Raw genomic sequence first — 27,187 nt, 5'->3', positions numbered from 1 at the left:
AATATAGGACATCTGTAATATACTCAACAATAAAGATAAGCTAAAAAAAATAATACATAGTAAATAAAAGAATAGGTCCATCAACCAAAAAAGACCCCGAATAGCCACAGCAATCTTGAAAAAGAAGGACAAAGTAGGAGAGATCACAATACCGGATGTCAGGCTATACTACAAAGCCACTGTAATCAAAATAGCCTGGTACTGGCATAAGAACAGGCATATATATCAGAGAACCCAGAAACTGATCCAAGACATTACGCTCAATTAATATTTGACAAAGGTGGCAAGAGCATACAATGGAGTAAAGGCAGCGTCTTTATTTTATTTATTTATTTTTTTATCCTCACCCGAGGACATTTTTCCATTTTTTGTTCCGATAGAGTGGAAGAGAGAGAGAGAAACACTGACGTGAAAGACACACATCAAGTGGCTGCCACCCGCACAACCAACCAGGGCCGGGGACAAACTGCAACCGAGGTACATGCCCTTAGCGGGAACCGAACCTGGGTCTCTCTGGACCACAGGCCGACGCTCTAACCGCTGAGCCAAACTGGCCAGGGCAAGGCAGCCTCTTTAATAAATGGTGTTGGGAAAATTGGATAGCTACATGCAAAAAATGAAACTAGACCACCAACTTACACCATACGCAAGAATAAACTCAAAATGCATTAAAGACTTAAATGTGACTCATGAATCCATAAAAATCCTAGAAGAAAATGTAGGAAACATAATTTCAGACATCATACACAGAAGAATTTTCACTGATACAATACCTAAGGCAAGAGAAACAAAGGAACAAATTAATACATGGGACTACATTGAACTAAAGAGCTTCTGCACAGCAAAAGAAACAAGCATCAAAATGGAAAGGGAATCCACTATATGGGAGAATGTAACTGCCAACTGGCGAGGGTATGGAGAAAAGGGGACTCTAGTACACTACTGGTGGGAATGCAGACTGGTGCAGCCACTATAGAAAACAATATGGTGTTTCCTCAAAAAAATTAAAAATTGAATTGCCATTTGACTCAGTGATCCCACTTCTAAGAACATATCCCAAGAAACCTAAAACACCAATCAGAAAGAATATATGTATCACTATGTTCATAGCAACACTATTTACAATTGCTAAGATCTGGAAACAGCCCAAGAGTCCATCAAAAAATGAGTGGATAAAAAAAGCTGTGGTACATATACACAATGGAACACCATACAGCTGTAAGAAAGAGAGATCTCTTATTCTTTGAAACGACATGGAGGGACCGGAGCTTATTATGCTTAGTGAAATAAGTCAATCAGAGAACGATAAAGACCACATAATCTCACTTATTTGTGGAATATAATAAACAAAATAAGCTGATGAACAAAATAGATCCAGAGACACAGAAAGGAGTATGGTGCAGACTGACAAACCTCAGAGGAGGGGGGTGGGGGGATTAACGAGATAAACCAAAGAACTTATATGCATGTATGTGTAACCAAAGGACATACACAAAAATGCTGGGGGTGGGGGTGGGGGGTGGAGAGGAGAAACATCTGCAACAAAAATAAATTAATAAAAATTGAGGGGGAAAAAAAATAGGTCCATCAGAAAAATACAAACCCAATCATATCTACCTCACAAATACTAAGTACGACGGCTATAATAAAAAAGATAATAACTGTTGGCAAGCAAGAAAGTATAATGTTAAGACAGTGCCGGTGCCCTGGCTAGTTTGGCTCAGCGGTTTAGTGCTGTTCCATGGCCCGAAGGGTGTCGGATTTGATTCCTGGTTAAGGGGACGTATCTGGGTTGCAGGTTCCAAACCCAGCCCTGGTTAGGGTCATGCAGGAGGCAACCAATTGATGTGTCTCTCTCACGTCAATGTTTCTCTCTCTCTCTCTCCCTCCCTCTCTCTCTCAAAATCAACAGAAAAATATCCTTGGGCAGAGATTAACCCAAAATAAAGACACTGCTGGTGGGAAAGTAGTGGTGGAGTCACTATGGAAAATAGCCTGGTCGCTTCTTAAAGGTGAAACACAATTACCACATGACCTAGTAATCCCACTCCTGGGTATATACTGAAGAGAACTGAAACCATACTTTACAGAAACATTCTCAGCATCACTATTCATAATGGCCAAAAGGGGGAAAACAAATGTCCATCAACTGAGAAATGAATAAGATGAAGTAAATCCACACAATAAATTATTTTTCCGCAATAAAAAGGAATAAAGTACTGATACATGCTACATGGATGAATCCTAAAACAGGCTAAGTGAAAGAAACCAGTCACAAAGGACCTTATAGTGCATGATTCCATTGACAGAAAATGTCCAGAATAGGCAAATTCATATATATAGAATACAGACTGGTAGTTGCTTAGGGCTGGAGGAATAGGAGAAAATGGGAATGACTGCTAATGGGAACGGGTTTTCTCTCTGGGGTGAGGAAAACGTTCCAGAATTTACAGTGGTGATGGCTGTACAACACTGAATACATTAAAAACCACTGAACTGTACTATTTAATATGTGAATTATATAGTATGTAAATTATTTCTCAATCAAGTTGTTTGACCAAAGCAGGCAACTGTGCTTTTGACTCTCCAACTTACTTAGATTCCAGTCAGAAATTGTATCGTCATCATCAATTTCATCGTCATCGTCATCTTCCTCTTCAATGCCATCTTCATCATGCTGCTGAGCCACTGTCCTTGATCGATGAAAACGTGGCCTTATATCCTGTTCACTATCAGGAATAGTTTCATCTTCTTCAACATCACCCTGTTTTGTTTTTACAAGGGAAAATCTTGGTGATATTTATTATAGGCTAATAATATGCACATGAGTGAAAGAGTCATAATACCCAGAGATGGGGTTATGCATAGGATTCTGAAGTACACTTCTTCTTTGTGAAGGAAAGAATAGACCATTACATACAATACTTTTTTAGGTAAACAGGTATTTTCAACCACATACATTGCCTCCCATCAGGCTGGTATAATCCAGAGTACCTGAATCCCATTCAGATCATATTTAAGGTATTTTAATGTTTCTATCTTTGAACTCTGTAGCATAGGAAGCCTATTTACACAGGGTTTGTTCTAAATAAATGTTCTATTAGTTGAACTCAAAGATTTACTAAGTCAATAAAAATAATCTTCCCTATTCACCAGAAAAGTTTCCTTACCTTAAGTAGGATAATATCTATATCTGAGTACTTCATGCCATTCACTAACACAGGAATCAACCTATAAAAAAATGAATTCATGAAACAAAGATCTAAAGATCAATACAATTATTAAGAAACTTTAACAAACTTTTGCATATCAAAAATACCAACGATAAGACCTGGCCGGATAGCTCAGTTGGTTAGAGCATCATCCTGATATGCCAAGGTTGCGGTTTTGATCCTGGGTAACGGCACATACAAGGAGCAACCAATAAATGCATAAATAAGTGGAACAATAAACGGATATTTCTCTCACCCCTAAAATCAATAAGTAAAAATAAATTTAAAAAATACCAACAAGACAATCACCACAACTAACATTGTCTTAGAGCATATTTTGTACTGTCTGCCCTTTTCAAATGATGAGTATTCCTAATATATACTGCAGTCCTTCTACAATTCATGTATGGGATCCACTAGATAGAATTTTAGTGGAGATAAGATTAATAGTGCTTAGAAATAAGTGTAATAAAAAAAAATAGCAATTTCTTCCCTAAGAATTTATCCCAAATATACCAACCACCACCACCCCCCTTTTTAAATCCTCATCCAAGGATATGTTTCTATTGATGTTTTAGAGAGAGAGAAAGGGGGAGAAAGAGAAACACTGATTGGTTGCCTCCTGTACATACCCCAACTGGGGATCGAACCCGCAACCTTTTGGTGTACGGGACGATGCTCCAACCAACTAAGCCACCTAGCCAGGGCATTACATTTCCATTTTTTAAAGATCAATGTTCCTTGATACAGTAACAAATACACTAAAAAACAAACAAACAAACAAAACTACATGTGTATCATTTATGGCTTGGTAAAAATAAATTACAATAGCTAAAAACAAATAAAAACCCCATTTTCAGTTGCATTAAAATAGTGAGATTTCCCATGTAATTACTTGTAACACAGACTATCTAGGAAGAATATACAAGAAACTGGTATCTTTGGAGAGAGAAGTAAAATTCATCTTTTACTTTATTTCTCAATGGTATGACATTGTTACAGTAAGACTACATTCAGTATTTGCTTTCCCTTTTTTTTTTGTGGTTGTTATATTTTATTTTCCAAGTAATACTGATTAAAAATTGAATGCCAATGGAAGCACAAACTGAGCTTCTAGAAGCAGATGTGGATCAAGTGAGCCCTGATATCACAAACCAGGAGGAGAGGGAATCTAGCCAAGATGTTGCTGCTGAGGCTGCAGAGATCACAAAGATACTGAGGGTTTAGAGACCAAAACCAATGAAGATTCTCAAGCTGAAAGTGCAGGAAATGAAAATAGAACATCTATGCCGGTTTTAGAATAAAGTACCCAATGAATATATTTTTATATTTACATGTTGGGCAGTGTGACTATCCTCTTTCCTGTTGTGTTGAATGGTTTCTGTTAAAACAAACTGATTTCCCTGCCCACTTAATGCTAGAGAGGAGGGATGTTTCCCTAAGTGAATGGGAAGTTTTGAAAAGTGTATTCCTGGAAACTTAAATGGATTGTATTATTATATAGTTGGGTGCAAATGTACCTCTTTTCATTGTGGTAAGGGGTTCTCCCTTCTCTCTTTTCCCAGGTCATGTCCTTCCACAAAGTTTTTTCATATTGTAAAATCAAACATAAAATCATTAGAATACAAGTGTAAGTATGTATTCTAAAGCATTTTAGAACACTGAATATACAGGGTTGGGAAAAAATAGTTCTACAGTTGTTCATATGAAAAATAATACAATAATTAATAAATAATAATACAAGAATGAACCCTGTTTCACACATTCACAACTGTAAATCTATCTTTGCCCACCCTGTATAGAAAACATGAGGCTGTGTGAAAAAGTGTGCATTGTTACTGTGCAGTTAAAATTTTGGCTTTCTTCAGGTTGAATATTCTTGTCTACCCTGAAAGTCACAGATGTCATCTCTACAAAAGAAACAGAGTGGTGGCATCCAACTTTCTAGAACGTAAAAAAACAAAACAAAAACAAACACACACACACACCCAAAACCACACCACATGCCTGTTCAAAACCAACTAAACTTCTGCAAAGCATCTCTGGTTCTTGCAAAGTCTGTGTTGTAAGGAGCTGATGAAGATGATGTTATACAGTACTTTATATTTTTTCTTATAGTGACAACTACCAGTTCTTTTTCACTGAGGTTGATAGATTTTATTTAATGGCAGCTAAAGGGCCATTTTCAACTGGGAAAATTCATTTATATCTGTATTCCTTTTAATAAAACAGATGAAAGTTTAAAATATAAAAAACAGTAAGTCTAAAAAAATAATGCAAAAGGGAAACATTATACTGACAGTTATTATAGCCTTTGACAAAAGGTAGGAAATTTAAATTTTAATATTTGTAAATGTTTTTATTGATTTTTTTTTAGAGAGAGAGGAAGAGAGAGAAACATCAATGTGAGAAACATTGATCGGCTGCCTCCTGCATCGAGCCTGAAAACCAGGCATGTACTCTGACCAGGAATTGAATCAGTCCATGGGACAACACTCAGTCCACTGAGCCACACTGGCTGGGTTACTTTAAATCTTAAATTGAGAACAATTAGAATTTTCACTAAGAAAACAGTTAAATAGATAAGGATATCATATCCAATCTAAAGAACTGTGTAGTCACTAAAACAGAACCATGGTATCTGTAAACATGGAATTCCAGGTACACTAGGATATTTAGGATGTCTTGTTTAAAAAATATCAAAACACATACGTAAAGGTTAAAACACTAACTTCAGTTCCTCTTGTAGCTACGCTAGTTTTAAGCTTTGACAGGTTTCTTAAGCCTTGACGATTTGTTTTCTCACTGGCCCATTCCATATACCTAGAAGAGCCTACCCTACTGAGGATAAAACATATGAGAATACTTTGGAAATATTTACAATATCCTCAGTCTTCTGCTTCCAAATTCTATCTTTAATTGTTCCAGGTGGCATAGGAAAAGTTACAGTCAAAGAAACTCACACTCATGAGTGCCAGCTTTGGGCTTATAATAAGCACTCTTCCTTGTAAATAACCTAGTGAGAAAAGTAACATGATCTCCATTACACAGACAAGTAAACTAAGCTCAGGGAAATTACATTATTTCCCAATGTCCTGAGTTTTAAGTAAATAGGAAAGTCAGAATTCAAAACCAGTTTGGTCTGACTCCAAAGATAATTATCTTTTACTACCATCAGATGTAAGCAACTCTCTCTCTCTAATGTCTTCAGTCTTTGTTGAAGCCTTACTTCAAATAGTTACGCATTTGAACATCAATTAAAATTTTCTGGATAGGTGTAAAAATGTGGGCTGGCCAAACTTTCATGTGTGTTCAAAGTTCTTCTAAAGTCTAAAATAGAAGGATTAATTGTAACTTAACATTACAGATAGGACAACATGCCTTGAAAAAATTTGTAATACACAGAACCATATTTTGACAGCAACAGGCATTTTGCAGAACTGGGTTCATTTGGATCACCAATAGTTAAATCATTTATGATCTCTGTAAACAATTCAGAAAAATGGTGGACAGATAGCAGACTAAAGTATTAAAAAGTGAACATGAGGTGTAAAGAAAGTGAGCCCATCTATTCTTTGAATCTTTTTAAGATGAAAAAAACTGTAAAAGAGGCAACAGAGAGAAGTTAAAAGAGAGAATCTATCTATCTGATAGAGTAAGGTCCCGGAGGATAAGATAAAATTATGCTATCCAAGACCATAAATAGAAAGACTGGTTAGGAAGAGGAAAACTCACATAAAAATACATCTATAAGTTTTGGGGTAAGATGAAGGGTTATTTGTTTTCCCAATAAAGCAGAAGTGCTCAAAATGAATGAAAACTTCAGAAAAGTGATAAAAGTTTAAAATAGTTGTACTACTGGTGAATGGCAAATAAAAGCTGATCTAGAATAAGGAAAAATCGGCTGATAGAGTGAAGGGCGGGAAGAACATGGATTTCTATAGCCATCAATCTTCCTGGCAGTGTAATTTTCCCCAACTGTATTTAACAAAAAGCAAAGACCATTAAATTAATCCAGAGCAGGGGAGATTCAGGATAGTTGGGGGTTTACAGTCAGTACAGTTAATTTGTGGATCATTATGTTTGTTAAAGAGAGAAAAAAAAACATGTAGAAAATAAGGGAATGATAAGGCCAGGCAAGTAACAAAATGGGGCTGGTTTTGCTCAGTGGTTAGAGTGTTGGCTGGTGGCCGGTGGACTGAAGAGTCTCAGTTTCCTGGCCAAGGGTATGTACCTCAGCTGCAGGTTTGACCCCTGGTGTGTGGGAGGCAACCAATCAATGTCTCTCTTTCACACCCCATCTCCACTCCCTTATCTAAAAAGCAATGAAAAAATATCCTTGGGTGAGGATTAAAAAGAAAAATAAAACGAGGCTGGAAAGTGAGATACTGGAGTTAACCGTGACTATGTAGAGTATGACATGTGTCTAATGAATCTAATCATACAAGACAAGCCCATTATTTTGGAACAGGTCTAAATGTTAAAAAGCTTTCTTCTGAAGCCTCATACAGTCACTGAAAACAAAAAGAGAAATTTTAATGCAACAACACAGAAGAGTCATGTTATTAATACCAACAATGAATGTTTACTTAAATATGTGCTGGGCAGTGGGTTGTTTTACATGGATTAATCCATACAACAACCCCAGGAGACATTAATGTATAAGAACAAATGTGGGAAAAGTAAAAAAAGAAATGAAGACCTGCCCTGGCTGTTTTGGCTCAGCGGTTGGAGCATTGGCCTATGGACCAAAGAGTCTCGGCTTGGATTCCAGTCTAGGGCACATGCCTGGGTTGCGGTTCAATCTCTGGTTGGGGTCATGTGGGAGGCAACCAGTCAATGTGTCTCTCTCACACAGAAGTTTCTCTCTCTCTCTCTTCCCGCCCCAACTCTGTTTGAAAATCAATGGAAAAATATCCTCAGATGAGGATTAAAAAAAAAAAATTAAAAAAAATGAAAACCTGCTTTACCAGATAACAAAATATATTTTAAATGTTCAATAATCAAGAATACAGTACTGGTTAAAAAAAACCAGACTATATAGCTCAGAAACAAATAAAAGAATTTTATGTTAAGAATTCCTTGTTACATTAGTGCTTTCTATGTAAGTTCTCATCAATATGACATATATCATTACACATACAATTTTGATTACCAAGCAAACATTTTTTTGCTTGTACTAAACAAGAGTCTGGTTAACAGACGTAGGAACACAAGTTCTTTCATCATGTTTTTTTTTTAATCTCAGCATCAGATTGATGTTAATATTCTCCCATCCTCACAATGTATTCTGTCTTTTTTTTAAATCCTCACCTGAAGATATGCCTTGATTGATTTTTTTTTTTTTTTTAAGATAGAGAGGAAAGGGGAGAGAGACAGAGAAAAGAAACACTAATCAGTTGCCTTGCATACACCCCCCCGACTGGGGATTGAACCCACAACCTTTCTGGTGCACAGGACGATGCTCCAACAAACTGAGTCACCTGGCTGGGGCTCACAGTGCATTATTTCAACTAAAAATAAAAGCAGCATATCCATCAAACACTGTTATGACTGGCTTGAGTTGTTTAATGTTTGAAGTGCTGATTTATTAGCCTACTACTACTCAAGTCCTGTTTGCTTTAAGAATGTATAGGTTTTCCCGGCTGGTGTGGCTCAGTGGATTGAGTGTCGTCCCATGGACTGAGAGGTCCCAGTTCGATTCTGTCAGGGCACATGCCCGGGGTTGTGGGCTCGATCCCTAATAGGGGGGCGTTCAGGAGGCAGCTGACCAATATTTCTCTCTCACCCTTCCTCTCTAAAGAATCAATAAAAACATATTTAAAAAAGAATGTCCAAGTTTTATTAGTATAATGAGAGTTAGAGCACCAAGAAATAACGGTGTATTATCAATATCTCTTAATGATATAGAACTTAGGTTTTCATTAATAGCCCTTCAGGTTTTATAAAAAGTGACTCATTTATGTGATTCCTAGAATTATATGATACTATGTTAAGAAACAAATAATAAAATGGTATCACAAGTTAAGGGAGAAAAATAATATATAGATTTCCTAAAGGAAAAAATTAATTTAGCATATGATGTACTTTAGTTCTAAATAAATTCCAGATAGACTAGAATAAAATATAGGTAAAATTTCTGCTTTCTTGGTGGGGAAAGAATTTACTGGAAAAGAGAAGTTTACTGACTATATGAAAACGAGACCAACCAAGCACCGTAAAAATCTAAAAAATATATATGTAACTCCAATAATACTACAACATATTTAAAACAAGTGGTTTTGTTCTTTGTTCATCCAAATGGCTAAGATTAGAGATATTATAATTAATAGCTGGTAATAGTTGTGATAGGATGGAACACTCTAGTGGGGTATAAAAGCACATAACTTCACTAGAGAACAATTTAGAATATTTATGAAGAATCCTGAAATATTCAGCCTTTTGACCTCGGTAAAAATCATTCCTAGGAATTCTATGTGAAAGAAATAACCACTTGTGAGCGAAGAAAGATGCTCACTACAGAATTTTGATAAAAAAAAAGGGGCAAACAACTTAAATATTCAACAACAGAAGAAAAGTCAATCATAAATATAGTATGCACACTATGATGAAATAACACTCCAAGTTTAAAGACTAATAACCTGGAGGAAAGTACACAACATTCAAGTAACTAAAAAGAGCAAACCACAGAACAGTACAATCAGAATTTTAAGTGCTGACTATTGCTAGATACTACATTGTGTTTTATACACTATCAAATGTAATTCTGCCTGAAAATATGGTATTTGGTAACAACACATCAAAAATATGAACAGTGATTATTTTGGATGGTAAAAATCCAAGATTTTTTAAGTTTTCTGCATTTTAATTTTCTTCCAAGAGACTGTATTACTTACTTTTCACATTACTTTTAAGTAACTGATTTTAATGCATTACATTGTATCTAAAACTAATACAATGTTTTATGTCAGTTATAGCTCAAAAAACCTAAAAAATAAAAAACCAAAATCCAAAAACTTACTGAACAGCATTCATTGGGTTAAAAATAGCCTTAACAATAGATTAACAAAAAATTTCATAGCATCACAACTAGTGGGAAATCATTTTATTTGGGAAAAACCCCACCAGTCCGTGGTCAAATGACAAAGATTATAAAAAAAAGACAACTGTGCCATGAATTACCCCAAATTAAGTATAATTTAGAATAAACCATGCTCACATAATGTAAAAAAATGCAATTAGTTGCTTCTTGAAAAATCTCTTTACTAACAATAAAATTAAGTTTGAGTTCTTTAGAACTTAACTCCCTGATGATAGAAGAATGGGACCTAAAAATATGAAAACGAGGAGTCACTATTAAATCTAAAAACAAGGTAGCATTCATAAAAAGGAACACTTACTTAGGAAGGTGCCTTACAAGTACATCTTTGCATATTGGTTGCTCAGCCAAAGTGAGCCAAAACTCACAGGCTTCTAAAGCCACATTTTCATCTTGATCTTGGGTCCTCTGTAGCATGTACTGTAAACAAAGGAGCCTTAATGTGAATCAGTTAAAATCATGCAATTAAAATAAAATTCTATTTCAACAGTGGCCTTGCACTTTTTATTGATATTCAACCTAGGGTTTAAATTTTTTAAAAAAGCTTCCTAGTTAATTCTAAAATGCTGCCAAACTTAATAACTGCTCCTTTTGAATGTTACCTAATAAAAAGTTTTCAATGCATGTGTTGTTTAGCTGCTTCTGTATGGATATATTTTGTTTTATGAAACCACTGAGATTTTAAAAAATGTGAGTATTAATAATCAAGCATTAAGTCTTTGCAGAAACACAAAATTAAAAACTCCATTATTGCCCTGGTCGGTTTGGCTCAGCAGTTAGAGCATCGGCCCGCGGACCAGAGAGTCCTGGGTTTGGTTCCTGCTAAGGGCATGTACCTCGACTGCAGTTTGTCCCTGGCCCTGGTTAGGATTGTGTGGGTGGCGACCACTCAATGTGTCGCTCTCACATCGATGTTTCTCTCTCTCTCTTCCTCCCACTCTGTCTGAAGATAAATGCAAAAAAATGTCCTCAGGTGAGGATTAAAAAACCAAAACAAAACAACTCCATTATAACCTTTCTTAAGATGAAGAATCTTTTTATATAGCATAACCACTTGAGCTGTCTCTTGAAAGTATGCACTTCACGTATTTAATAACAATTACAAAAGTTAGGTTCCCAGCTGTTACCTGGCCCTAGCAAATGATAAAATGTCTTTCTTAACTTTCTGGTTAATTCCAAACTCTCTCATTCAATTTTCAACCAACTCCACTCGATTCTTCTAAACACTTCATGGAGAGAATAGGCTCCTCAGAGAAGCTGTCATTTATTTCCATATTACACTGGTACATATGCTTATCTCTACAATTATCTTTCCTAATGTTTTAGAAAAGGAGTTGCTGTACATCATGGATGCTAGCCTTCTTCTAACAGGTCTTAGATCCCATTCTTTAAAAAGAGAGAAACTAGATACATGCTATTTAATCCACCTGCAAATTATTTTGTTCCAGTAATAATTACATTTTCTTATTATTTATTCCGTCCTTTAACTATCACTAAACTGTGATCAATGTATTTAGAATTTCCTACTAAAATTATTTTAATCACATTTAAAAATCTAAGTAATTTGCTGGAACTATTATAATGGCAATATATTTTGTCTCAGAAATCTCATTGCTAACATAAATCACAAGTTGACCAGACCAATTTTACGAGTAAGGGGTAGAAAACTCTTAATGACATAAGAATATGCCACTTAATCCACCGCAGTTTAATGATCATTTAGCCTAACTCAAACCTAGTAAATACAAATAATCTAAATATTTCCTAGTTATCCTGGTTAAAAGCTATCTATTACTTTAATTTTTCTTCTTAGTAATCAATCTTAAAACATCTTACATCTCATGAAAGAAAAATTACCATAATGATAATTTATCATTTTAAGACAATTTATCGTTAACTATTTTTGTAGTCACCCCAAAAAGTGTTAATACTAGAAAACAGTGGTTTTACATTTTCAATTTATGCCCCACATTTTTCTTCAGGGAAAGACAAGGAGAGAGCCTATAAAATGCCTGTGTTACCTCAACTATATTATGCATGTGAGGAAGAAGGCGATCCATTCGAACTTCAAGCAACATCACAAGTGCTCGGCACACATTTTTCCGTACCTCTGGTTCTTCATCCCCAGCCAATGCAAAGAGATTCTATTGCACAAGAAACATTTTTTCTAGTTAAGTATTCCAATATATTAGAAAAGTTTAGAAATAACCAGTAATCTGCAAGTTGGTAACATTTAAAAACCCTAAGAAAATATAGTACAAATAAAGACTGCATTAATTGGCCTACAGTATTAAACTATAAAATAAGACAAATGTAGAATGATATTGCCAAAAATTATGATTTTGGTGAATGATCTAAAAACCATTCTTTCCTATAGAGCATGACCGGTTGTGTTTTGAGGTAATTTCTAGTTTGTAAGAATAAAACCATGTCATTTGGACACAGGGGCACTCATCCAGCTGATCCAGAAATAAAGATAATCATCAAAATAGAATTTGATTTACCTTCAAAATTACTGTCTGTCAAAAGACTTAAGTTCTACCAACTCTGATTCTTAAGGTGGTAACAAGTTCTATCAAAGCACCAATAACTGGGAAATATATATTATACCGTTTCTAAAAATCAAACCTAAACTGCCATTGTTTACCAGCTCAACTACTGGAAAAAAAAAAAAGTGATTGATTTCATACTGCTCTTAACAAGTTTTTCTACAAGGTTAAAAAAAATCTGAATGAATATAGACTGTTTTGTTTAATCATCACAATGCTAAAATGTTATTATTCAACATTACAGATAAAGATATAGAAGTGTAGATGTTAAGTAACTTGCTAGCCAGTGGAGGTATCTGAAGTTCAATGTGACAGTATGTGAAGTACTATTTCTAGCATTTTAAAATATTTGATTTCCCCAAGTCCCTGATGCTTTCAAAACTCTAGTTCAGTGGTTCTCAACCTTCCTAATGCCGCGACCCTTTAATACAGTTCCTCATGTTGTGGTGACCCCCAACCATAAAATTATTTTCGTTGCTACTTCATAACTGTAATTTTGCTACTGTTATGTCTTAGGCGATCCCTGTGAAAGGGTCGTTTGACCCCCAAAGGGGCTGGACTCACAGGTTGAGAACCACTGCTCTAGTTCCTTTTTAAATCGGATACATTTTACAAGGTCAGAAAAGAATACCGTTTTTCCACCAGGTGCTACTTTATGTTAGATTACACCTTTCATTAAATTTGATGTTGTCTTAAGATAAATACCCAGCTTTGCCAAGGTAGGTGATAGCCCTGTATTAGTAACCAATCCACTTTCTGTCAATAATGTCAAACTTAGCAGACATGACATTAGCCTTTGATGAAACACTGATAATGGAAGAAGACAATGCATTTATTCATTAAACAAATAGTTAATGAGGGCCTACTCTGTATCAGGCACCTGCTCTTGTGGGATGGAAAACTCGTTGACTCTTACATGATTATCAAGTAGCAGAGAAGTGTTAACATGGCATATGACACTAATGGGAAATATTTAAAATGTTGGGAAATGTTCTTGCTCCACTTGTGGAGTATGGTCTTATGAAAATTTTGAGGGAATTTAATTTCTTTTATCCTAAATTAAATTTCCGTATCAGATGCTAGTATGTCCATCACAGTTCCCTTAAGCTGTTGAAGAATTCTAAGAGGAAATACTATCATAATGACAACTTTAAAAAACAATAGCATTAGTTAACATGCAGAGTGCTCACTCTGTGGCAGGAACTGTTCCTATTTGCAGCAAATACATAACAATACAACAAGGTAGGTCTATTAATAGCCCCATTTTACAGATGATGAAATGGAAAACACCAATTCATTAAGGTGCCCAAGGTTAACAGCCAATAAGCTGTGGAACTGGGATTTGAACTAGTCTTATTCTAGACCTCGAATATTATCCACTAACCTCTATATCAAACTAGACTGGAAATACTTTGAGGCATAACATTTATTTACATATCCCTAGCACTAAGTACAGTGCCTGATTCATAGTAGGTGCTCAGCAAATGAGAAAAACACCCAAAACACGACTTTTTCCCCTCTTATAATTTTACAAAAATAATACAGTCTCTGAAGGATTTTTTAAAAAAAATAACAGCTGAAAAGAAATAGACTGATTTTATTTGGGGGAAAATAAAAGTTAAGTAGGCAGTAAACAATCCTTTCACAATTCCTGTTATCAAGTAAAGGAAATTCTGAAAAAGAATTCTAGTATAGGGTTCATGACCAGAAAATTATGCTCTTGTCTTTCCGCTTTTATCAAAAAGTTAAAAGTGTCTTTAGAAATGCTTGCTTAAGACTTAAAAGCCAGTTTTTTCCCCCTGACACCTCTAATTTTATAAATGGAAACCATAGAAAACCAGAGTACAGCAGGTTCTCTAATAATGTCATTTCATTACAACACTTATGAGATGTGGTAGGAATCTGACTCATTTATATCAATTAGCCTATGGTGAAATTGAATTTGTTATCCTTTGTTTGAGTTAAAGTCACAGACCATACTGATGATGTAAAGTGAAGACTTACTGTCCTTTCAGTCTGTGCCTTCACGTTCTTTATTAAGTTTATTCAACCTCACCATACTGCAAATAACTTGGGATATTTCATTTCCATATGCAATTGAACAGAATACTGAAGCAGAAATTTTATACTGAAGATATTAAACACTTCATAATCAATATTTATATCATGATGTAAGTGGAAAAATCAGTAACAGAGGAAAAGTTTAATTATAAAACTGCATGCAACAAACACTTTTTAACCATTTCAAAAACAAAGGGGGGGGGGCCACAAATCTTACCTCAATAAAAGAATCAATGTGCAACATCAGAGCTTGAGTCCTACTGATGATAAACTGATTGACACATGCAACAGCATGAGATCTAAAAACAAAATTTAACATTTAACCTATGCTCATTGCATCATTTTTCCATTTACAGAAAAACTTAAACATTCCTCTATAAAAGGATTAAGGTGTATGTAGAGCCACACAAACATAACCTAAAATAAAAGAGTCAAATTTCTCTGTGTATTAACATAGAAAGAATATGAATAATATATTGAGTAAAAAATGCAAGTTGCCGAGCAATGTATTATAGCTTCTCTAAAAGTAAAAAGTGTCTTAAAGGATATGTTCACATTTTTAATAGAGGATACTTCTAAAGAATGAAAGAAGGTTGGATGGATGTATAATGGGAATTTACATTATTTACCTAGAGACTTAAAAATAAAGAGTATGTATTCCTTTGAAACTAAAAACAGGGAATAGTCTATTATATGTGTTCTGAAATACCCAATCAATTTCATAGCAATTCTTAATGATACTACCTAAAATCATTCTTAGCTCACAGGTCATGGTCATGGCTGGATTTGGTCCCATGGGTCAGTTTGCTTAATTGGCCTAGACATTACTCTATAATGTGGCTACTCTCTATCACCTAACTTTATTTCCTACTATGCCACAAAATTTTTTTCTTCTGTCACTCTAAAAGGCCTCTTCCTAATTCTAGGGCCTTTTCTACTTGCTGTTCCCCCATCTTCCCCTTGATCCTGCAAAGACTTACTACTTTACTTTTGTTCAGGGTCTGCATGTCACCTTTACAGAAAACCTTTTATACAAAATACTTCTGAATCACGGTCTAACCCTTTTATCATTTTCCATAGTATTTATCATAAAATTATATTATTTATCAATTATTACTGTCCTGTATACCACCTATTCTAATAACCCAATAGAAAAAAAGATAGAAGAGCCCAACCGGTGTGGCTCAGTGGTTGAGCACTAACCCATGGACCAAGAGGTCACAGGTTCAATCCCTAGTGGGGGGAATGCAGGAGATAGCCCATTGTTGTCTCTCTCTCATCAATGTTTCTCTCTCTCTCCCCGCTTCTTCTAAAAATCAGTGGGAAAAAGACAGAAGAGAAAATCACCATGTACAGCCAACAAACATAGAAAACGTTCAACATGACCATAATGAAAGACCATTTTATATTTATTTAATTGGCAAAATTCATAATGTGGGACAGTATTAAAAGCTGAATATGTGTACGTAGGAAATTCTTTGCTTTGTTAATAAAGAGTATAATTGATGCAATAATTTTGGAAAAGTTTGCAGTTATTTCCTTGAGTTACTGGCCTGCCCTATGTCTCAAAAATTCCTTCCCAAGACTTTGTCTTCCTAAGAGAAACTTTTGCAATAGACAAAAGGAGACAAACATATAAATGTTTTTAGCAGCACTACCCACAATAACAAAAACCTAGAAGCCAACCGAAGGCCACTGGGGTGTATATGTGTACATGAATAAACTGTGTAACTGTCATGCAAAGGAATAATACACAGTAGTCAAATAACTTATAGTGACACAATATGGATGAACCTTAGCAACATAATATTAAATTTAAGAAGTCAAAGATTAAATTCAGTATAATTCCTTTTATAAAGTTAAAGACAAGGATTAATAACATTATTATTATTATTATTAAATTTTCAACCAAGGATATTTTTTCCCATTGACTTTCAGAGAGAGTTGAAATGTTAAAAGGGGGAGATTTCCTAGGGAACATGAACTGTTCTATCTAATTTCCTATTCCAGAAAGTGTAAATTTTTATTTTGGAAATGTTTATTTGCATGACATTACCACTAATAAGCATCTAATAAGTTTCCACTGTGAGTTTAACACTGGATATACGTACCGCTGAAGGGGAAAAGTAAAATTAAATCAAGGTACAAATGTAAGAACTAAGTAAGAGAATTTAAGCAAGAAAAAGATTCCTGTTTTACTCTCTGGTCACACTGTTGAAACCATAATCCTTTGAAATACAGCTTGGAATCTTGAAGTAAGCCCCAATGGGCATCTTGAACTAATAGTTACAGCCTATACACTAACGTTCATTCAGCTGGACATTACTGAAGCCTCTAAATATTACATAATTTCTAATTTACATAATAATATATTTGACAGAAGAAAAAGTAATGTCTTTTCCACAGAAAAAATTAGCAAAGTTCAAGTTAGAAAAAAATTATAATTGGAGGGGGGAAAGCACAGCAGGCTGGAGAACTTTTGGTGAAGTTCCAGAGCCTCACACACTTCTACAATGTAATAAAGGCATCATAATTATAGTGTGATAGGACAACTGAAGAAAACAAAATTAATCAAAGGTTAATTTAATATTCTAAATATAACAGTTCAAAAACTATATGCTAGGCAGTTTTCAAGGAATTAGGGATACGGAGATAAAAGAAAACAGACTAAGTTAACTTCAGGACCAGCTAACCAGGCCTATGTGATTTCATAGTGTATTCAAAAATCCTTCCACCTTCAGGATTAAAAAATTTTTGTAAGTAGATTTAAACCCCTTAAAATAAAATTATTTAATAATTTAGATGTCATACTAGAGGAACTTTTATATATTACACAGCTGCAAATACAAACAACCCCTCCCCTCCCAATACACTGGACACTAACCTTTCATAAAGGTCCTTAAAAGCATGTATGTTAACCATTATAAATGCAATTAAACATGTAGAACTATCATATTCAATGACAATTTCATCAGAAAAGTCGAAATTTCATTAGAAAAGTCGACATTTCATGGGCTTTGTTTTAAAGGGAATAAATTTCAGTTATCAAAATTCACCTTTGTGGTGTATCTAATATATTTAGCCAGTCACAAAAATATCAGACAATGCAAAAATAAGAAAGTGGTCAGGCTCAGAGTTTATCAATTAATTTATTATTGGCTATATAGATACCTTATTTTTGGACTACTGTGCTTGAAGAACTGTAAAAACTTTGGAATCATGATGTTGAGAGGACGATCTAAAACATCACTATCTAAAATCTCAGCAGAATCTTCACATATCTTCTGAAGGGCACCAAATGCTCCCTATAAAAGACATTTAAATTATTAAAATAAAAAATAGAGCCATTTTAAAAGCAAATTGAGGAATACTGACTAATTTGTATGAATTAACGTTCTCAGTCCACATGAAAAGCTTCCTCACCAAATCTGTAAATTTAATCAATTTTAAGACAAATTACTATACCACTGAGTTATCTAAAATCTCAGTTTAAATATAATGATACATTTTTTTTAAAAGAATATATTTTTATTGATTTTAGAGAGGAAGAGAGAGAGAGAAATATCGACTGGCAGCCTCCTGCATGCCTCCTACTGGGGATTGAGCCCGAAACCACTGGGAATTGAACTAGTAACTTCTTGGTGCATGAGACGAGGCTCAACCAACTGAGCCACACTGGCTGAGAAGATATTTTGGTTCGCAGGGACTGTAATATCTAATTCAAAATCCTAACTTTGAAACATTCTTGTCAATTTTAAGTCAACATTAACTTTTCTCTTTTAAATATTATCAGTTTGTAAAACTCTGTACTTAATATAAATACATCTAACCACTGTACTACCTCTTTTTTTGAAGCACAAAAGAGGTCTCAATATCGTTAAAAAATTACTTATATGTAAACCACTTACTGGATAATGGTGACAAAATCTGTTAAAAAGGTAGGCAATTCAAATTGGCAACTATTTCTCTATAGCCTTTTTACCCCTAATGGTCTACCTTAGAGCTCTTGTACACAATATGTAACCTATTAGCTGATCTACTTACATACTTTACTGCTTTTAATTCCATCGACAGCACCTTGGAACTTATTCTCCATAGTACAATTAATTTAGAAATATTGTCTCTTTAGTATGACTTATATAGTAACTCCTCCACAATTTCATGACTATTGCAGTTTAAATTTTCTTATTCTTGGAAAGTGCTTGCTTAAAATTTTGATTTCCTTTTATGTTGTTACCATTATACCAAAGCACTATTTAACTTTAAAAAAATATAATTACTTTTTAAAAAAATCTCACCTGAGGATAGTTGTGTTATTTTAGAGAGAGAGGAAGGGACAGAAACATTGACGTAAGAAAAACATCATCAGTTCCTCTCATATGTGCCCTAATCGGAGATAGAACCCATAACCTTTTGGTGTACAGGATGACACTCAACCAACTGAGCCACCTGGCCAGGCACTCTATTTAACTTTTAACCAACTGTTACCTGATGACTAAATATTTTTTCAGTTTTTCTGAAATATTATCAGTGTTTTTCTATGGCATTATTTTAAAATGTATATATGAGAATTCAAGTTGTTTTTTTTAGAGTCTTTTCTAAAGCTTGCTTTGCTAACTTTCCTTCTCTCCAGTTTCCCCCTTCCTCAAGTCAGACCTGGCAACAAAGACCAACTGATTTCTTCATGTTAGGTTATTCCTGTGCCTGCCTGCTTCCAAACCTTGCTCTTTTTTGAGAGGAAGAAGGGTCAATGCCTTACACAAAACACCTAAAATGGTTTCCATTTAAAACAGATTTCTATCCAAACTAGAAGCCCAGCTAATGACAAATTCTTAAAGCACTCATTAACAGTGCGAAATTGTAGAAGAAATCCAGATTCCCTCACCTCCCCAAATGGAAAGGTTGCTACTGATTTGATCAGTGGCAAACAATGAGAGATTATAATTAATGCATGATTAAAACTAGGCTAGACATGTCATACAGTAAGAGGTACAAGGACAATTTAGAGAAGCTGAAAAAATAGTCATGGTCTGGGAATTTGGTAAACTAAGTCAAGTCTATCTTCAAAAAATACCACATCAACTGATTAAACTTGACAATAGCTGTTTATTACATATATACACATATTCTAGGCTTTTAAGTTTTGAAATATTTTCAGAGAAAAATTTTCAAAAGTTACTAATATACAATATGGCAAGAAAAATTCCATAATGAAGCAAATATTTTTACCTCACAAGTGTTGTAATCTTCAGAATCCAATAAGCTACAGAGTTTTGGTAAGAGGTCAGGCCAATTCTGCAATTCTCCCTTGGAGGCTATGGTTGTAATCAAAATACCTTGAAAGAAAACACATACCTTTAGGAAATCTGACTGCATTATGTTAGATATTGCCATGTGAACAACTACACACAAACATGTACAAAACCACACACACTTATTTAAATGTCCCAAATCAGCCTAATACTTCCAAATCATTTAATTAACATTCATCAAGGACTCCTACATCACCACACCATAAATCAGATGTTTCTCGTCTTGTTTTTTTAACTTCACCATTTTTTTTATTTTTAACAAGCATCTGTACAGAAGACTACAACTTGCTCTTCTCCAAGAATAGTTCCACTAATTAAAATCACTCCTATTTTATAGAAATTACATACAAAAGAATAGAAAAAAAATACACAAAAATGTTAGTATAATTTATCACTGGGTGAGGAGTATGACTGTTAGGTTCAAATAAAAATACATCAAGCCCTGGAGGTTCAAATAAAAATACATCAAGCCCTGGCTGGTTTTGCTCAGTGGTTAGAGCATTGGCCTGCAGACCAAAGGGCCTTGGGTTTCGATTTCCGGTCAAGGACACGTACCTGGGTTTCAGGTTCAATCCTGGCCCTGGTTGGGCTCATTTGGGAGGCAATCAATCAATGTGTCTCTCTCTCACATCAATGTTACCCACCTCCCCCCATCTAAAAAGTCCATGGAAAAATATCCTTGGGTGAGGATTAACAAAACAAACAAAAATCAAGAAGTTAAAAACAGCTCCTGACTTAAACTAGGATTACAGCCATGGAGGAATCTAGGTATGGAGAGAAAGTAGATAAACCATCAATGGAGAATAATTCTACATGCTCACTCTTGTCTGCAACATCCCTTCAGTGTGGACACACTCCTACAAAGTTTCCCACTTACTGGATCAAGGATGAATCACCAGCAAGGTGATCTTGGAGAACTGAGGGGTACATGCTGCTTGATTATGTCACTCTGACTGGATTATTTCAACTGTGTAGAAGTGCAGCTTAGTTGTGATAGTTACATGAACATGTGACAAAATTTTGTATTAATACAAACAAATGTAGTAATATCACAAAAATTGTGTTAATCTTTTCCTCTGCCTTAATAAATTGAATATTAATAACTAATATATTTGACAATTATAGATCTTTTAGTATCATTATTAAAACTATAAAAACTCTGACAGGAAAATTATTTGTACTCTAAACTTCAAAATACTACCTTGTAAAAATTAAAAAAGTGCTTTTTTAGTTATTTTGGGAATTTAGTGATATGCACACAAAATGCTTGTATCTTAGCATACAGTAAATGCTTAATGGTTATTATTAAATAGCAAATTCCACTGTTTGTGTACATAAATTCTTTGAAGTTTTCACTGTTAGTCTTGAGAAGGTCATTCCCGATGAAGAGCTAAAAAATGTAAAGCTGTTGGCTAATATTTACTCTTTGCTAAAAAAAATTTAAATTATATGGTAAGGGTTAATGTATACATAGCATTTTTAAGACACCACCCTTACAATAAAATAGAATTCTAGTAAAATTAAAAAGCAGTAAGACTAATAGATCTGTTCCTTCTGGCCAATTATTCTTTCCCGAAGTTAAAATATAAAAGAATTGAGGAAAACAGAAAGCTCTCGATCTGCCCAAAGTAAACCAAGCATGTCTTTAAACAAGCAATGATAAAAAATAAACATAAGCAACACCCTAGTACTAATAGACTGCTGATATCCACTACTTCTGCTAAGAGATCATTAAAGAATGTTGACAGACTAAAAAATTCAAATTTATCTGGCTCCATATAATCTCATTCACTCCTGAAAAGTCTTCTAATGCAAAAAGTGAAAAACTGAGATATTCTGTTAAAAAAGATGGGAGTGAAAATTGCTGTGCTTGGCAATACCTATTACAATTTTAAATGTTTAAACAACACACTTTGACCCAGTAATGCCACTTCTGTGAATTAATTCTATAGAAAACGTCCCCCAAGTGTATAATCACACATTAAGGGATGTTGACTGAAATAACAAAATTATAAACCAATCATCTATTAACAGGAGAAACAATTTTAGATTCATCTAATAAATTACCACACAGTCATTTAAATGTGGCCCTTCCTTGGCAAGATTCCCAATATGTACTGTTAAGACTAAAACATTAAAAAAAAGACTGACATACACTTACCATTCTTTTTACCAGTGTCAAGAGTTGGTAGAGCATTAGGAGGGTACTCGATGATCCATCAGAATAACTTAAGGAGCCCCTTTTCTCAAATTACAAATGCCCTCTACCCATCCCATTTAAAATCAGTGTTAATAATGGCAGTTTTTAATGCGTAAATATTTAGTGGGAAGTCACAGAGCCTCTGGTTTTTAAGAGACAAACTGGGTACTTTTGAAATCCATCATGAAACAAAATATACAAAAGTAAAGACTTTTTAATAAAAACGACTTACTCTTTTGAAGATTAACTGACTGCCATTTAGCCAACCTGCCAGATTAACAGAAACTTTCTAGATCTTTGTAAAATTGAGCTACTTAAGGCCCATGGCATACTGACTGCTGCCCATCAGTAGGTGACTCTAGAGCATACCTGCCCATTTCTTCTTCCATCAGGTGATGCATGTGCTTACCAACAGTTAGATGTACTTGTTTCTGAACCTATTTATACCAGTTATAATTAAGCATTTTAACTCAATATTACACAAAACAATAGTCATTTTTTCACTGAAAACAAGTTGAACACTGGACTCATAAACTACTGTATAACAAGTTCTCACTTAATGTCACTGATAGGTTCTGTGACTTAAGCAAAATGACCTAACAAAACCAATTTTACCATAGGCTAATTATAAAAACAAAAGTTAGGTTCCAATGGCATCATCAAGGCTATAATAAACACATCAAAAGCATATGAGTGGAAATGAAAAATTTCCATCACAATTCAACTTGAAATGAATGACAAAACGTCCTATGAAAATCATCTGTCATATCAAAAAACAACCCAGTTACAAACAAAATAAGCAAAATGTTAATAATATAACTTACCTACAGTGGCTCTAATCAGAGGAGAGGAGTCACCAATATTGTTTAAACATTCGCTTTTAATAAAGTCTGTTACACCATTTGGGAAGTTCTGAAAATGTGCTTTCACATTATTCTTCAAAATGAGACCACTCAATGATCTTGTGGGTTCATCTGTAGTAAAATAATAACAACAGTACTGAGTTTTAAAGCAGTTTCATTTTTAAATGTGCCAAGAACAGTAACTTTAAAATTTTTTATATTCAACAATTGATTCCAACATTCCAATAATTTTGCTATAACCAGAAGAAAAATATCACAAATGATTTCAAAAGATTAGCTCCTTGATTTATAGTTCAGGGTTTCTCAACCTTAGCACTACTGACATTTTGGGTCACATAATTCTTTGTTGTGGGGTGCTGTCCTGTGCACTGTAAGATAGTTAGCAGTATCACAAGCCATAAATGCCACCTCTCCAAGTTGTGACAACCAAAAATGTTTCCAGTTAATGACAAATTCTGGGGGAAATGGAAAAAAGGGGGAGAAGAATTACACTGGGTTGAGAACCACTGATTTAGTTTGAGTTAATTTAGTTTATATATGGCCACTGTACTCAAGATTTACTGAAACCTGATATAAACATCAAATTAAAAATCTGAAAGTATTAGTCACTAAAAATATCCCATTAAAAAAATCAAGTGGACAAAGCATATATGGGATCACCTTCATACACAAATTAATTGCTGTTCATTTATATCATGTTTTTCACTTGCCTCTGAGCTACAAAAAAAAAAAAAAAAAAGGTAAAACAAGTTTAAAATTTCTAGAAGTATTTTAAAAGCAGAATTTAGTTAAAAGTTTAATACAGAGATGGTGTAAACAAACTTTTAAGAAGCAATTTAATATCTGTAGAATATAATTGCTGTGTTACCAATTGGCATCACCATCAACACTATTTGCAATAGTTAATATCTTCTGAATATTTATCTGGTCCTAAACAATGCTAAATGCTTTACAAGCAGTTTGCATTTAACCCTTACAACCTCATGAGACCATAGTTATTCCCACTGTACAAATGAAGAAACTGAGGCCTTTGCCAAAGTCACAGAGCTACTAAGTGGGAAAACCAAAATATCAACCTCAAGAGTCTGGCCCCAGAGCCTACACATGATGCACTGTAGTTTAACCCTCCTCAAAGGGCTAGAAGACATAAAGAACTGGTGTGTTGAATGAAATATACTCTTACAGTACTATTATTTCACATACCTTATTAAAAAATAAAGTGCCCCAAGCATGTTCTAATTAGTAGTATGCCCCTAAAGTCTGATTGGCATTGAAATATTCAAGGGTGAGACACATGGAGAGGCAAAAATATAGCCAAGTTTCTGTGCACACAAACCCCATCCAGGACATCACAATAATATAGCCAGAGATTTTATGTTCCCATTTAAAAACTTCCCAGTTTCAATTACAACCCATTTCAACGAGAAGATTAAAATGAAAGAAAAACACTTCTAACTTCTCTTCAAAGTTTAAAACTGCCATAAAATAGCCAGATATTTAACTTCTTTAAGTAATAAACTTTTTAGTCTTAAGTTAGCCCATTAGTTCAGTCATGTCATTTTATTTTAAATGGCATATGTATTTGTTTACAAGAAATACATTACACTTTACTGTTTTTACAATAAAGGTTACAAAATAAAGAGTTAATAAATAACAAAGTGAAATGATTTAAAATAAAAATGTTTTATATTAAAATATTTTAATTAAAATTAAAAATAAATGAGTGAACACAAGAATATCAGTGTTATACAAATGTAAAGCTCCTACTATGTCCTTTGAGAAATGGTGACTAATGAACAGAAGAAATACATTTCAATTTTTAAATAAATTTATTGATTTGGGGGGGGCGGAGAGAGAGAGAAGTATGGACTGTTGTTCCACTTATCTATGCATTTATTGGTTGCTTCCTGTATATGCCCTAAGAATCGCACAGAAAATTCTGACGTATTGGGATGCTGCTCTAACCACCTAAGTAATCAATCCAGCCAGGGCAAAAAATACATTTTAGTTAGTGTCAGGAAAACCTGAATAAAATCTTTTCCAACATTTTGTGTTTTTGTAACTAACGGGTCTTTTTGAAGGCAGTTACACCAACTTCTCTTACTATCTGAACAAGTTTGTCTGCTTTTTCAAATACTACTGATGTAACTTTATACCCCAAGAAAGCTTTAAGAAAGAGTAATATTTTAACCATCTTAATATTTGAAATTTAGGATGAGGACATGAAAGAATGAACAGCTATTCTCAAGTAAAACAATTACAGTTTAGAAACATTCATTTACTAAATAAGTTCTTTAAAAAAAACAAATAGTATGGATTTAAACTACTGTAGTAGGTAGGGAAAATTAACTTTCTTTACTAACAATGTATCATAAGTATATTTATCAAATTAGTATTATTAATTGCTAAATTTAAAGATAAGCTGATAGAATTTCTAGTTTAAAACCTAGATTTAGAAAGTTTTTTTTATCCTAACTCGAGAACATTTTTCTATTTTTTGTTCAGACAGAGTGTGAAGGAGAGAGAGGAAGAGGAAGAGAGAGAGAAAGAGAGAGAAACATCGATGTGAAAGGGACATATCGAGTGGCTGCCTCCCGCACGACCCAACCAGGGCCGGGGACAAACTGCAACCGAATTAAGTGCCCTTAGCAGGAACCGAACCCGGGCTTCTCTGGACCACAGGCTGATGCTCCAACTGCTGAGCCAAACTGAAAGTTTTGAAGTTTCTATTACATCCCTCAATCACAAATTAAAACCCCTACAATTAACTAGAAAATTATTGAAAAATAACTCGAAATAAGTCACTGTACTGTGTATGGATTATCAAAATCTGAATACAATATCAATGAGATTTTACTACATATTAAGGCCATTAACCAAGTAGAGCTTGGAGCTCAAACATTGCAGATGATCTGGTAGTCTAACAGGCATTTTATAGCTGGAAAAAAAGAGGTGAAATGAGTGTCAGAGTCTGAGACTTATTTCCTAACTCCAAGTGCAGTGTTTTTACTATCTACATTAAGGCTTCTGAAACACTAATCAATGTATAGGATATTATTGTATTGTCATTTACAGGCCAGTCAATTGTTCAATAAACATCTGAGTGCTTTCTGTGTCTGACTATTCCAAGAAGGGAATACATACTCAACTGAAAGAACTCTATGAACACCTCTCACTACAACGTAAGCTCCATGAGGGCAGAGATTCTCGTTTATTTTGTTCACTTTTATTGCCCTGAGCCTACAAAGTACCCGGCAAAGAAATATATTAGAAAAAAAATCAAATGACTGCCATTTAAAAATCATACACTTTCAGGCTTTTAATGGTCATAGAAGTAATTTAAATTTAAAAGTTACACAAGCATAGTCAATAAATGTTACAAGTTTTTAAAAAGTTACAAGTGCCTATAAATAAGATGTTCCCATTTTTTTCACTAAATTTTAAAATAGTGCATAGCCATTTAAAGAGGGTAGAATTACTCTCTGGGTGATGAGATCATAAGTAATTTTTCATTTTGGTTATATGAACTTTCAAATATTTTCTGTAACACACATAGATTCAGTCAATTAGTAAATCCTGCATTCATTCTACGTATTAAAAGGAATAAATCGCCCTGGCCGGTTTGGCTCAGTGGTTAGAGTGTTGGCCTGCGGTACTGAGAGACCCGGGTTCGGTTCCTGTTAAGGGCACGTACCTCGGTTGCAGTTTGTCCCTGGCTCTGGTTGGGTAGTGTGGGTGGCAACCACTTGATGTGTCCCTTGCACGTCTATGTTTCTCTCTCTCTCTCTCTCCCTCCCACTCTATCTGAACAAAAAAATGGAAAAAATGTCCTTGGGTGAGAATAAAAAAAGGAATAAATCAGTATGACATTTTTGTACAAGAACTGAAGCA

At 34.4% G+C, this 27,187-nt stretch overlaps 1 protein-coding gene across 2 annotated transcripts in view; it reads right to left on the bottom strand.

Annotated features, from left to right (window-relative positions):
• TNPO1 (transportin 1) overlaps positions 1-27,187 on the bottom strand; it is a 98,936-nt gene that overhangs the window by 24,199 nt on the left and 47,550 nt on the right. For both annotated transcript variants that reach the window (XM_036278558.1, XM_036278559.1), the window contains exons 4-11: positions 23,258-23,407; positions 20,151-20,257; positions 18,093-18,226; positions 15,139-15,220; positions 12,333-12,455; positions 10,613-10,731; positions 3,171-3,231; positions 2,596-2,764 (exon numbers count right to left, since the gene is read on the bottom strand). In XM_036278558.1, coding sequence (XP_036134451.1) covers positions 2,596-2,764; positions 3,171-3,231; positions 10,613-10,731; positions 12,333-12,455; positions 15,139-15,220; positions 18,093-18,226; positions 20,151-20,257; positions 23,258-23,407 — 945 coding nt within the window. The remainder of the gene's footprint in view (positions 1-2,595; positions 2,765-3,170; positions 3,232-10,612; positions 10,732-12,332; positions 12,456-15,138; positions 15,221-18,092; positions 18,227-20,150; positions 20,258-23,257; positions 23,408-27,187) is intronic.

The sequence above is a fragment of the Molossus molossus genome, unplaced genomic scaffold (assembly GCF_014108415.1).
Source record: "Molossus molossus isolate mMolMol1 unplaced genomic scaffold, mMolMol1.p scaffold_m16_p_3, whole genome shotgun sequence".
Classification (NCBI taxonomy): Eukaryota; Metazoa; Chordata; class Mammalia; order Chiroptera; family Molossidae; genus Molossus; species Molossus molossus.
The sequence above is the reverse complement of the archived record's forward strand: the minus strand, read 5'-3'. Positions and strand labels throughout refer to the sequence as shown.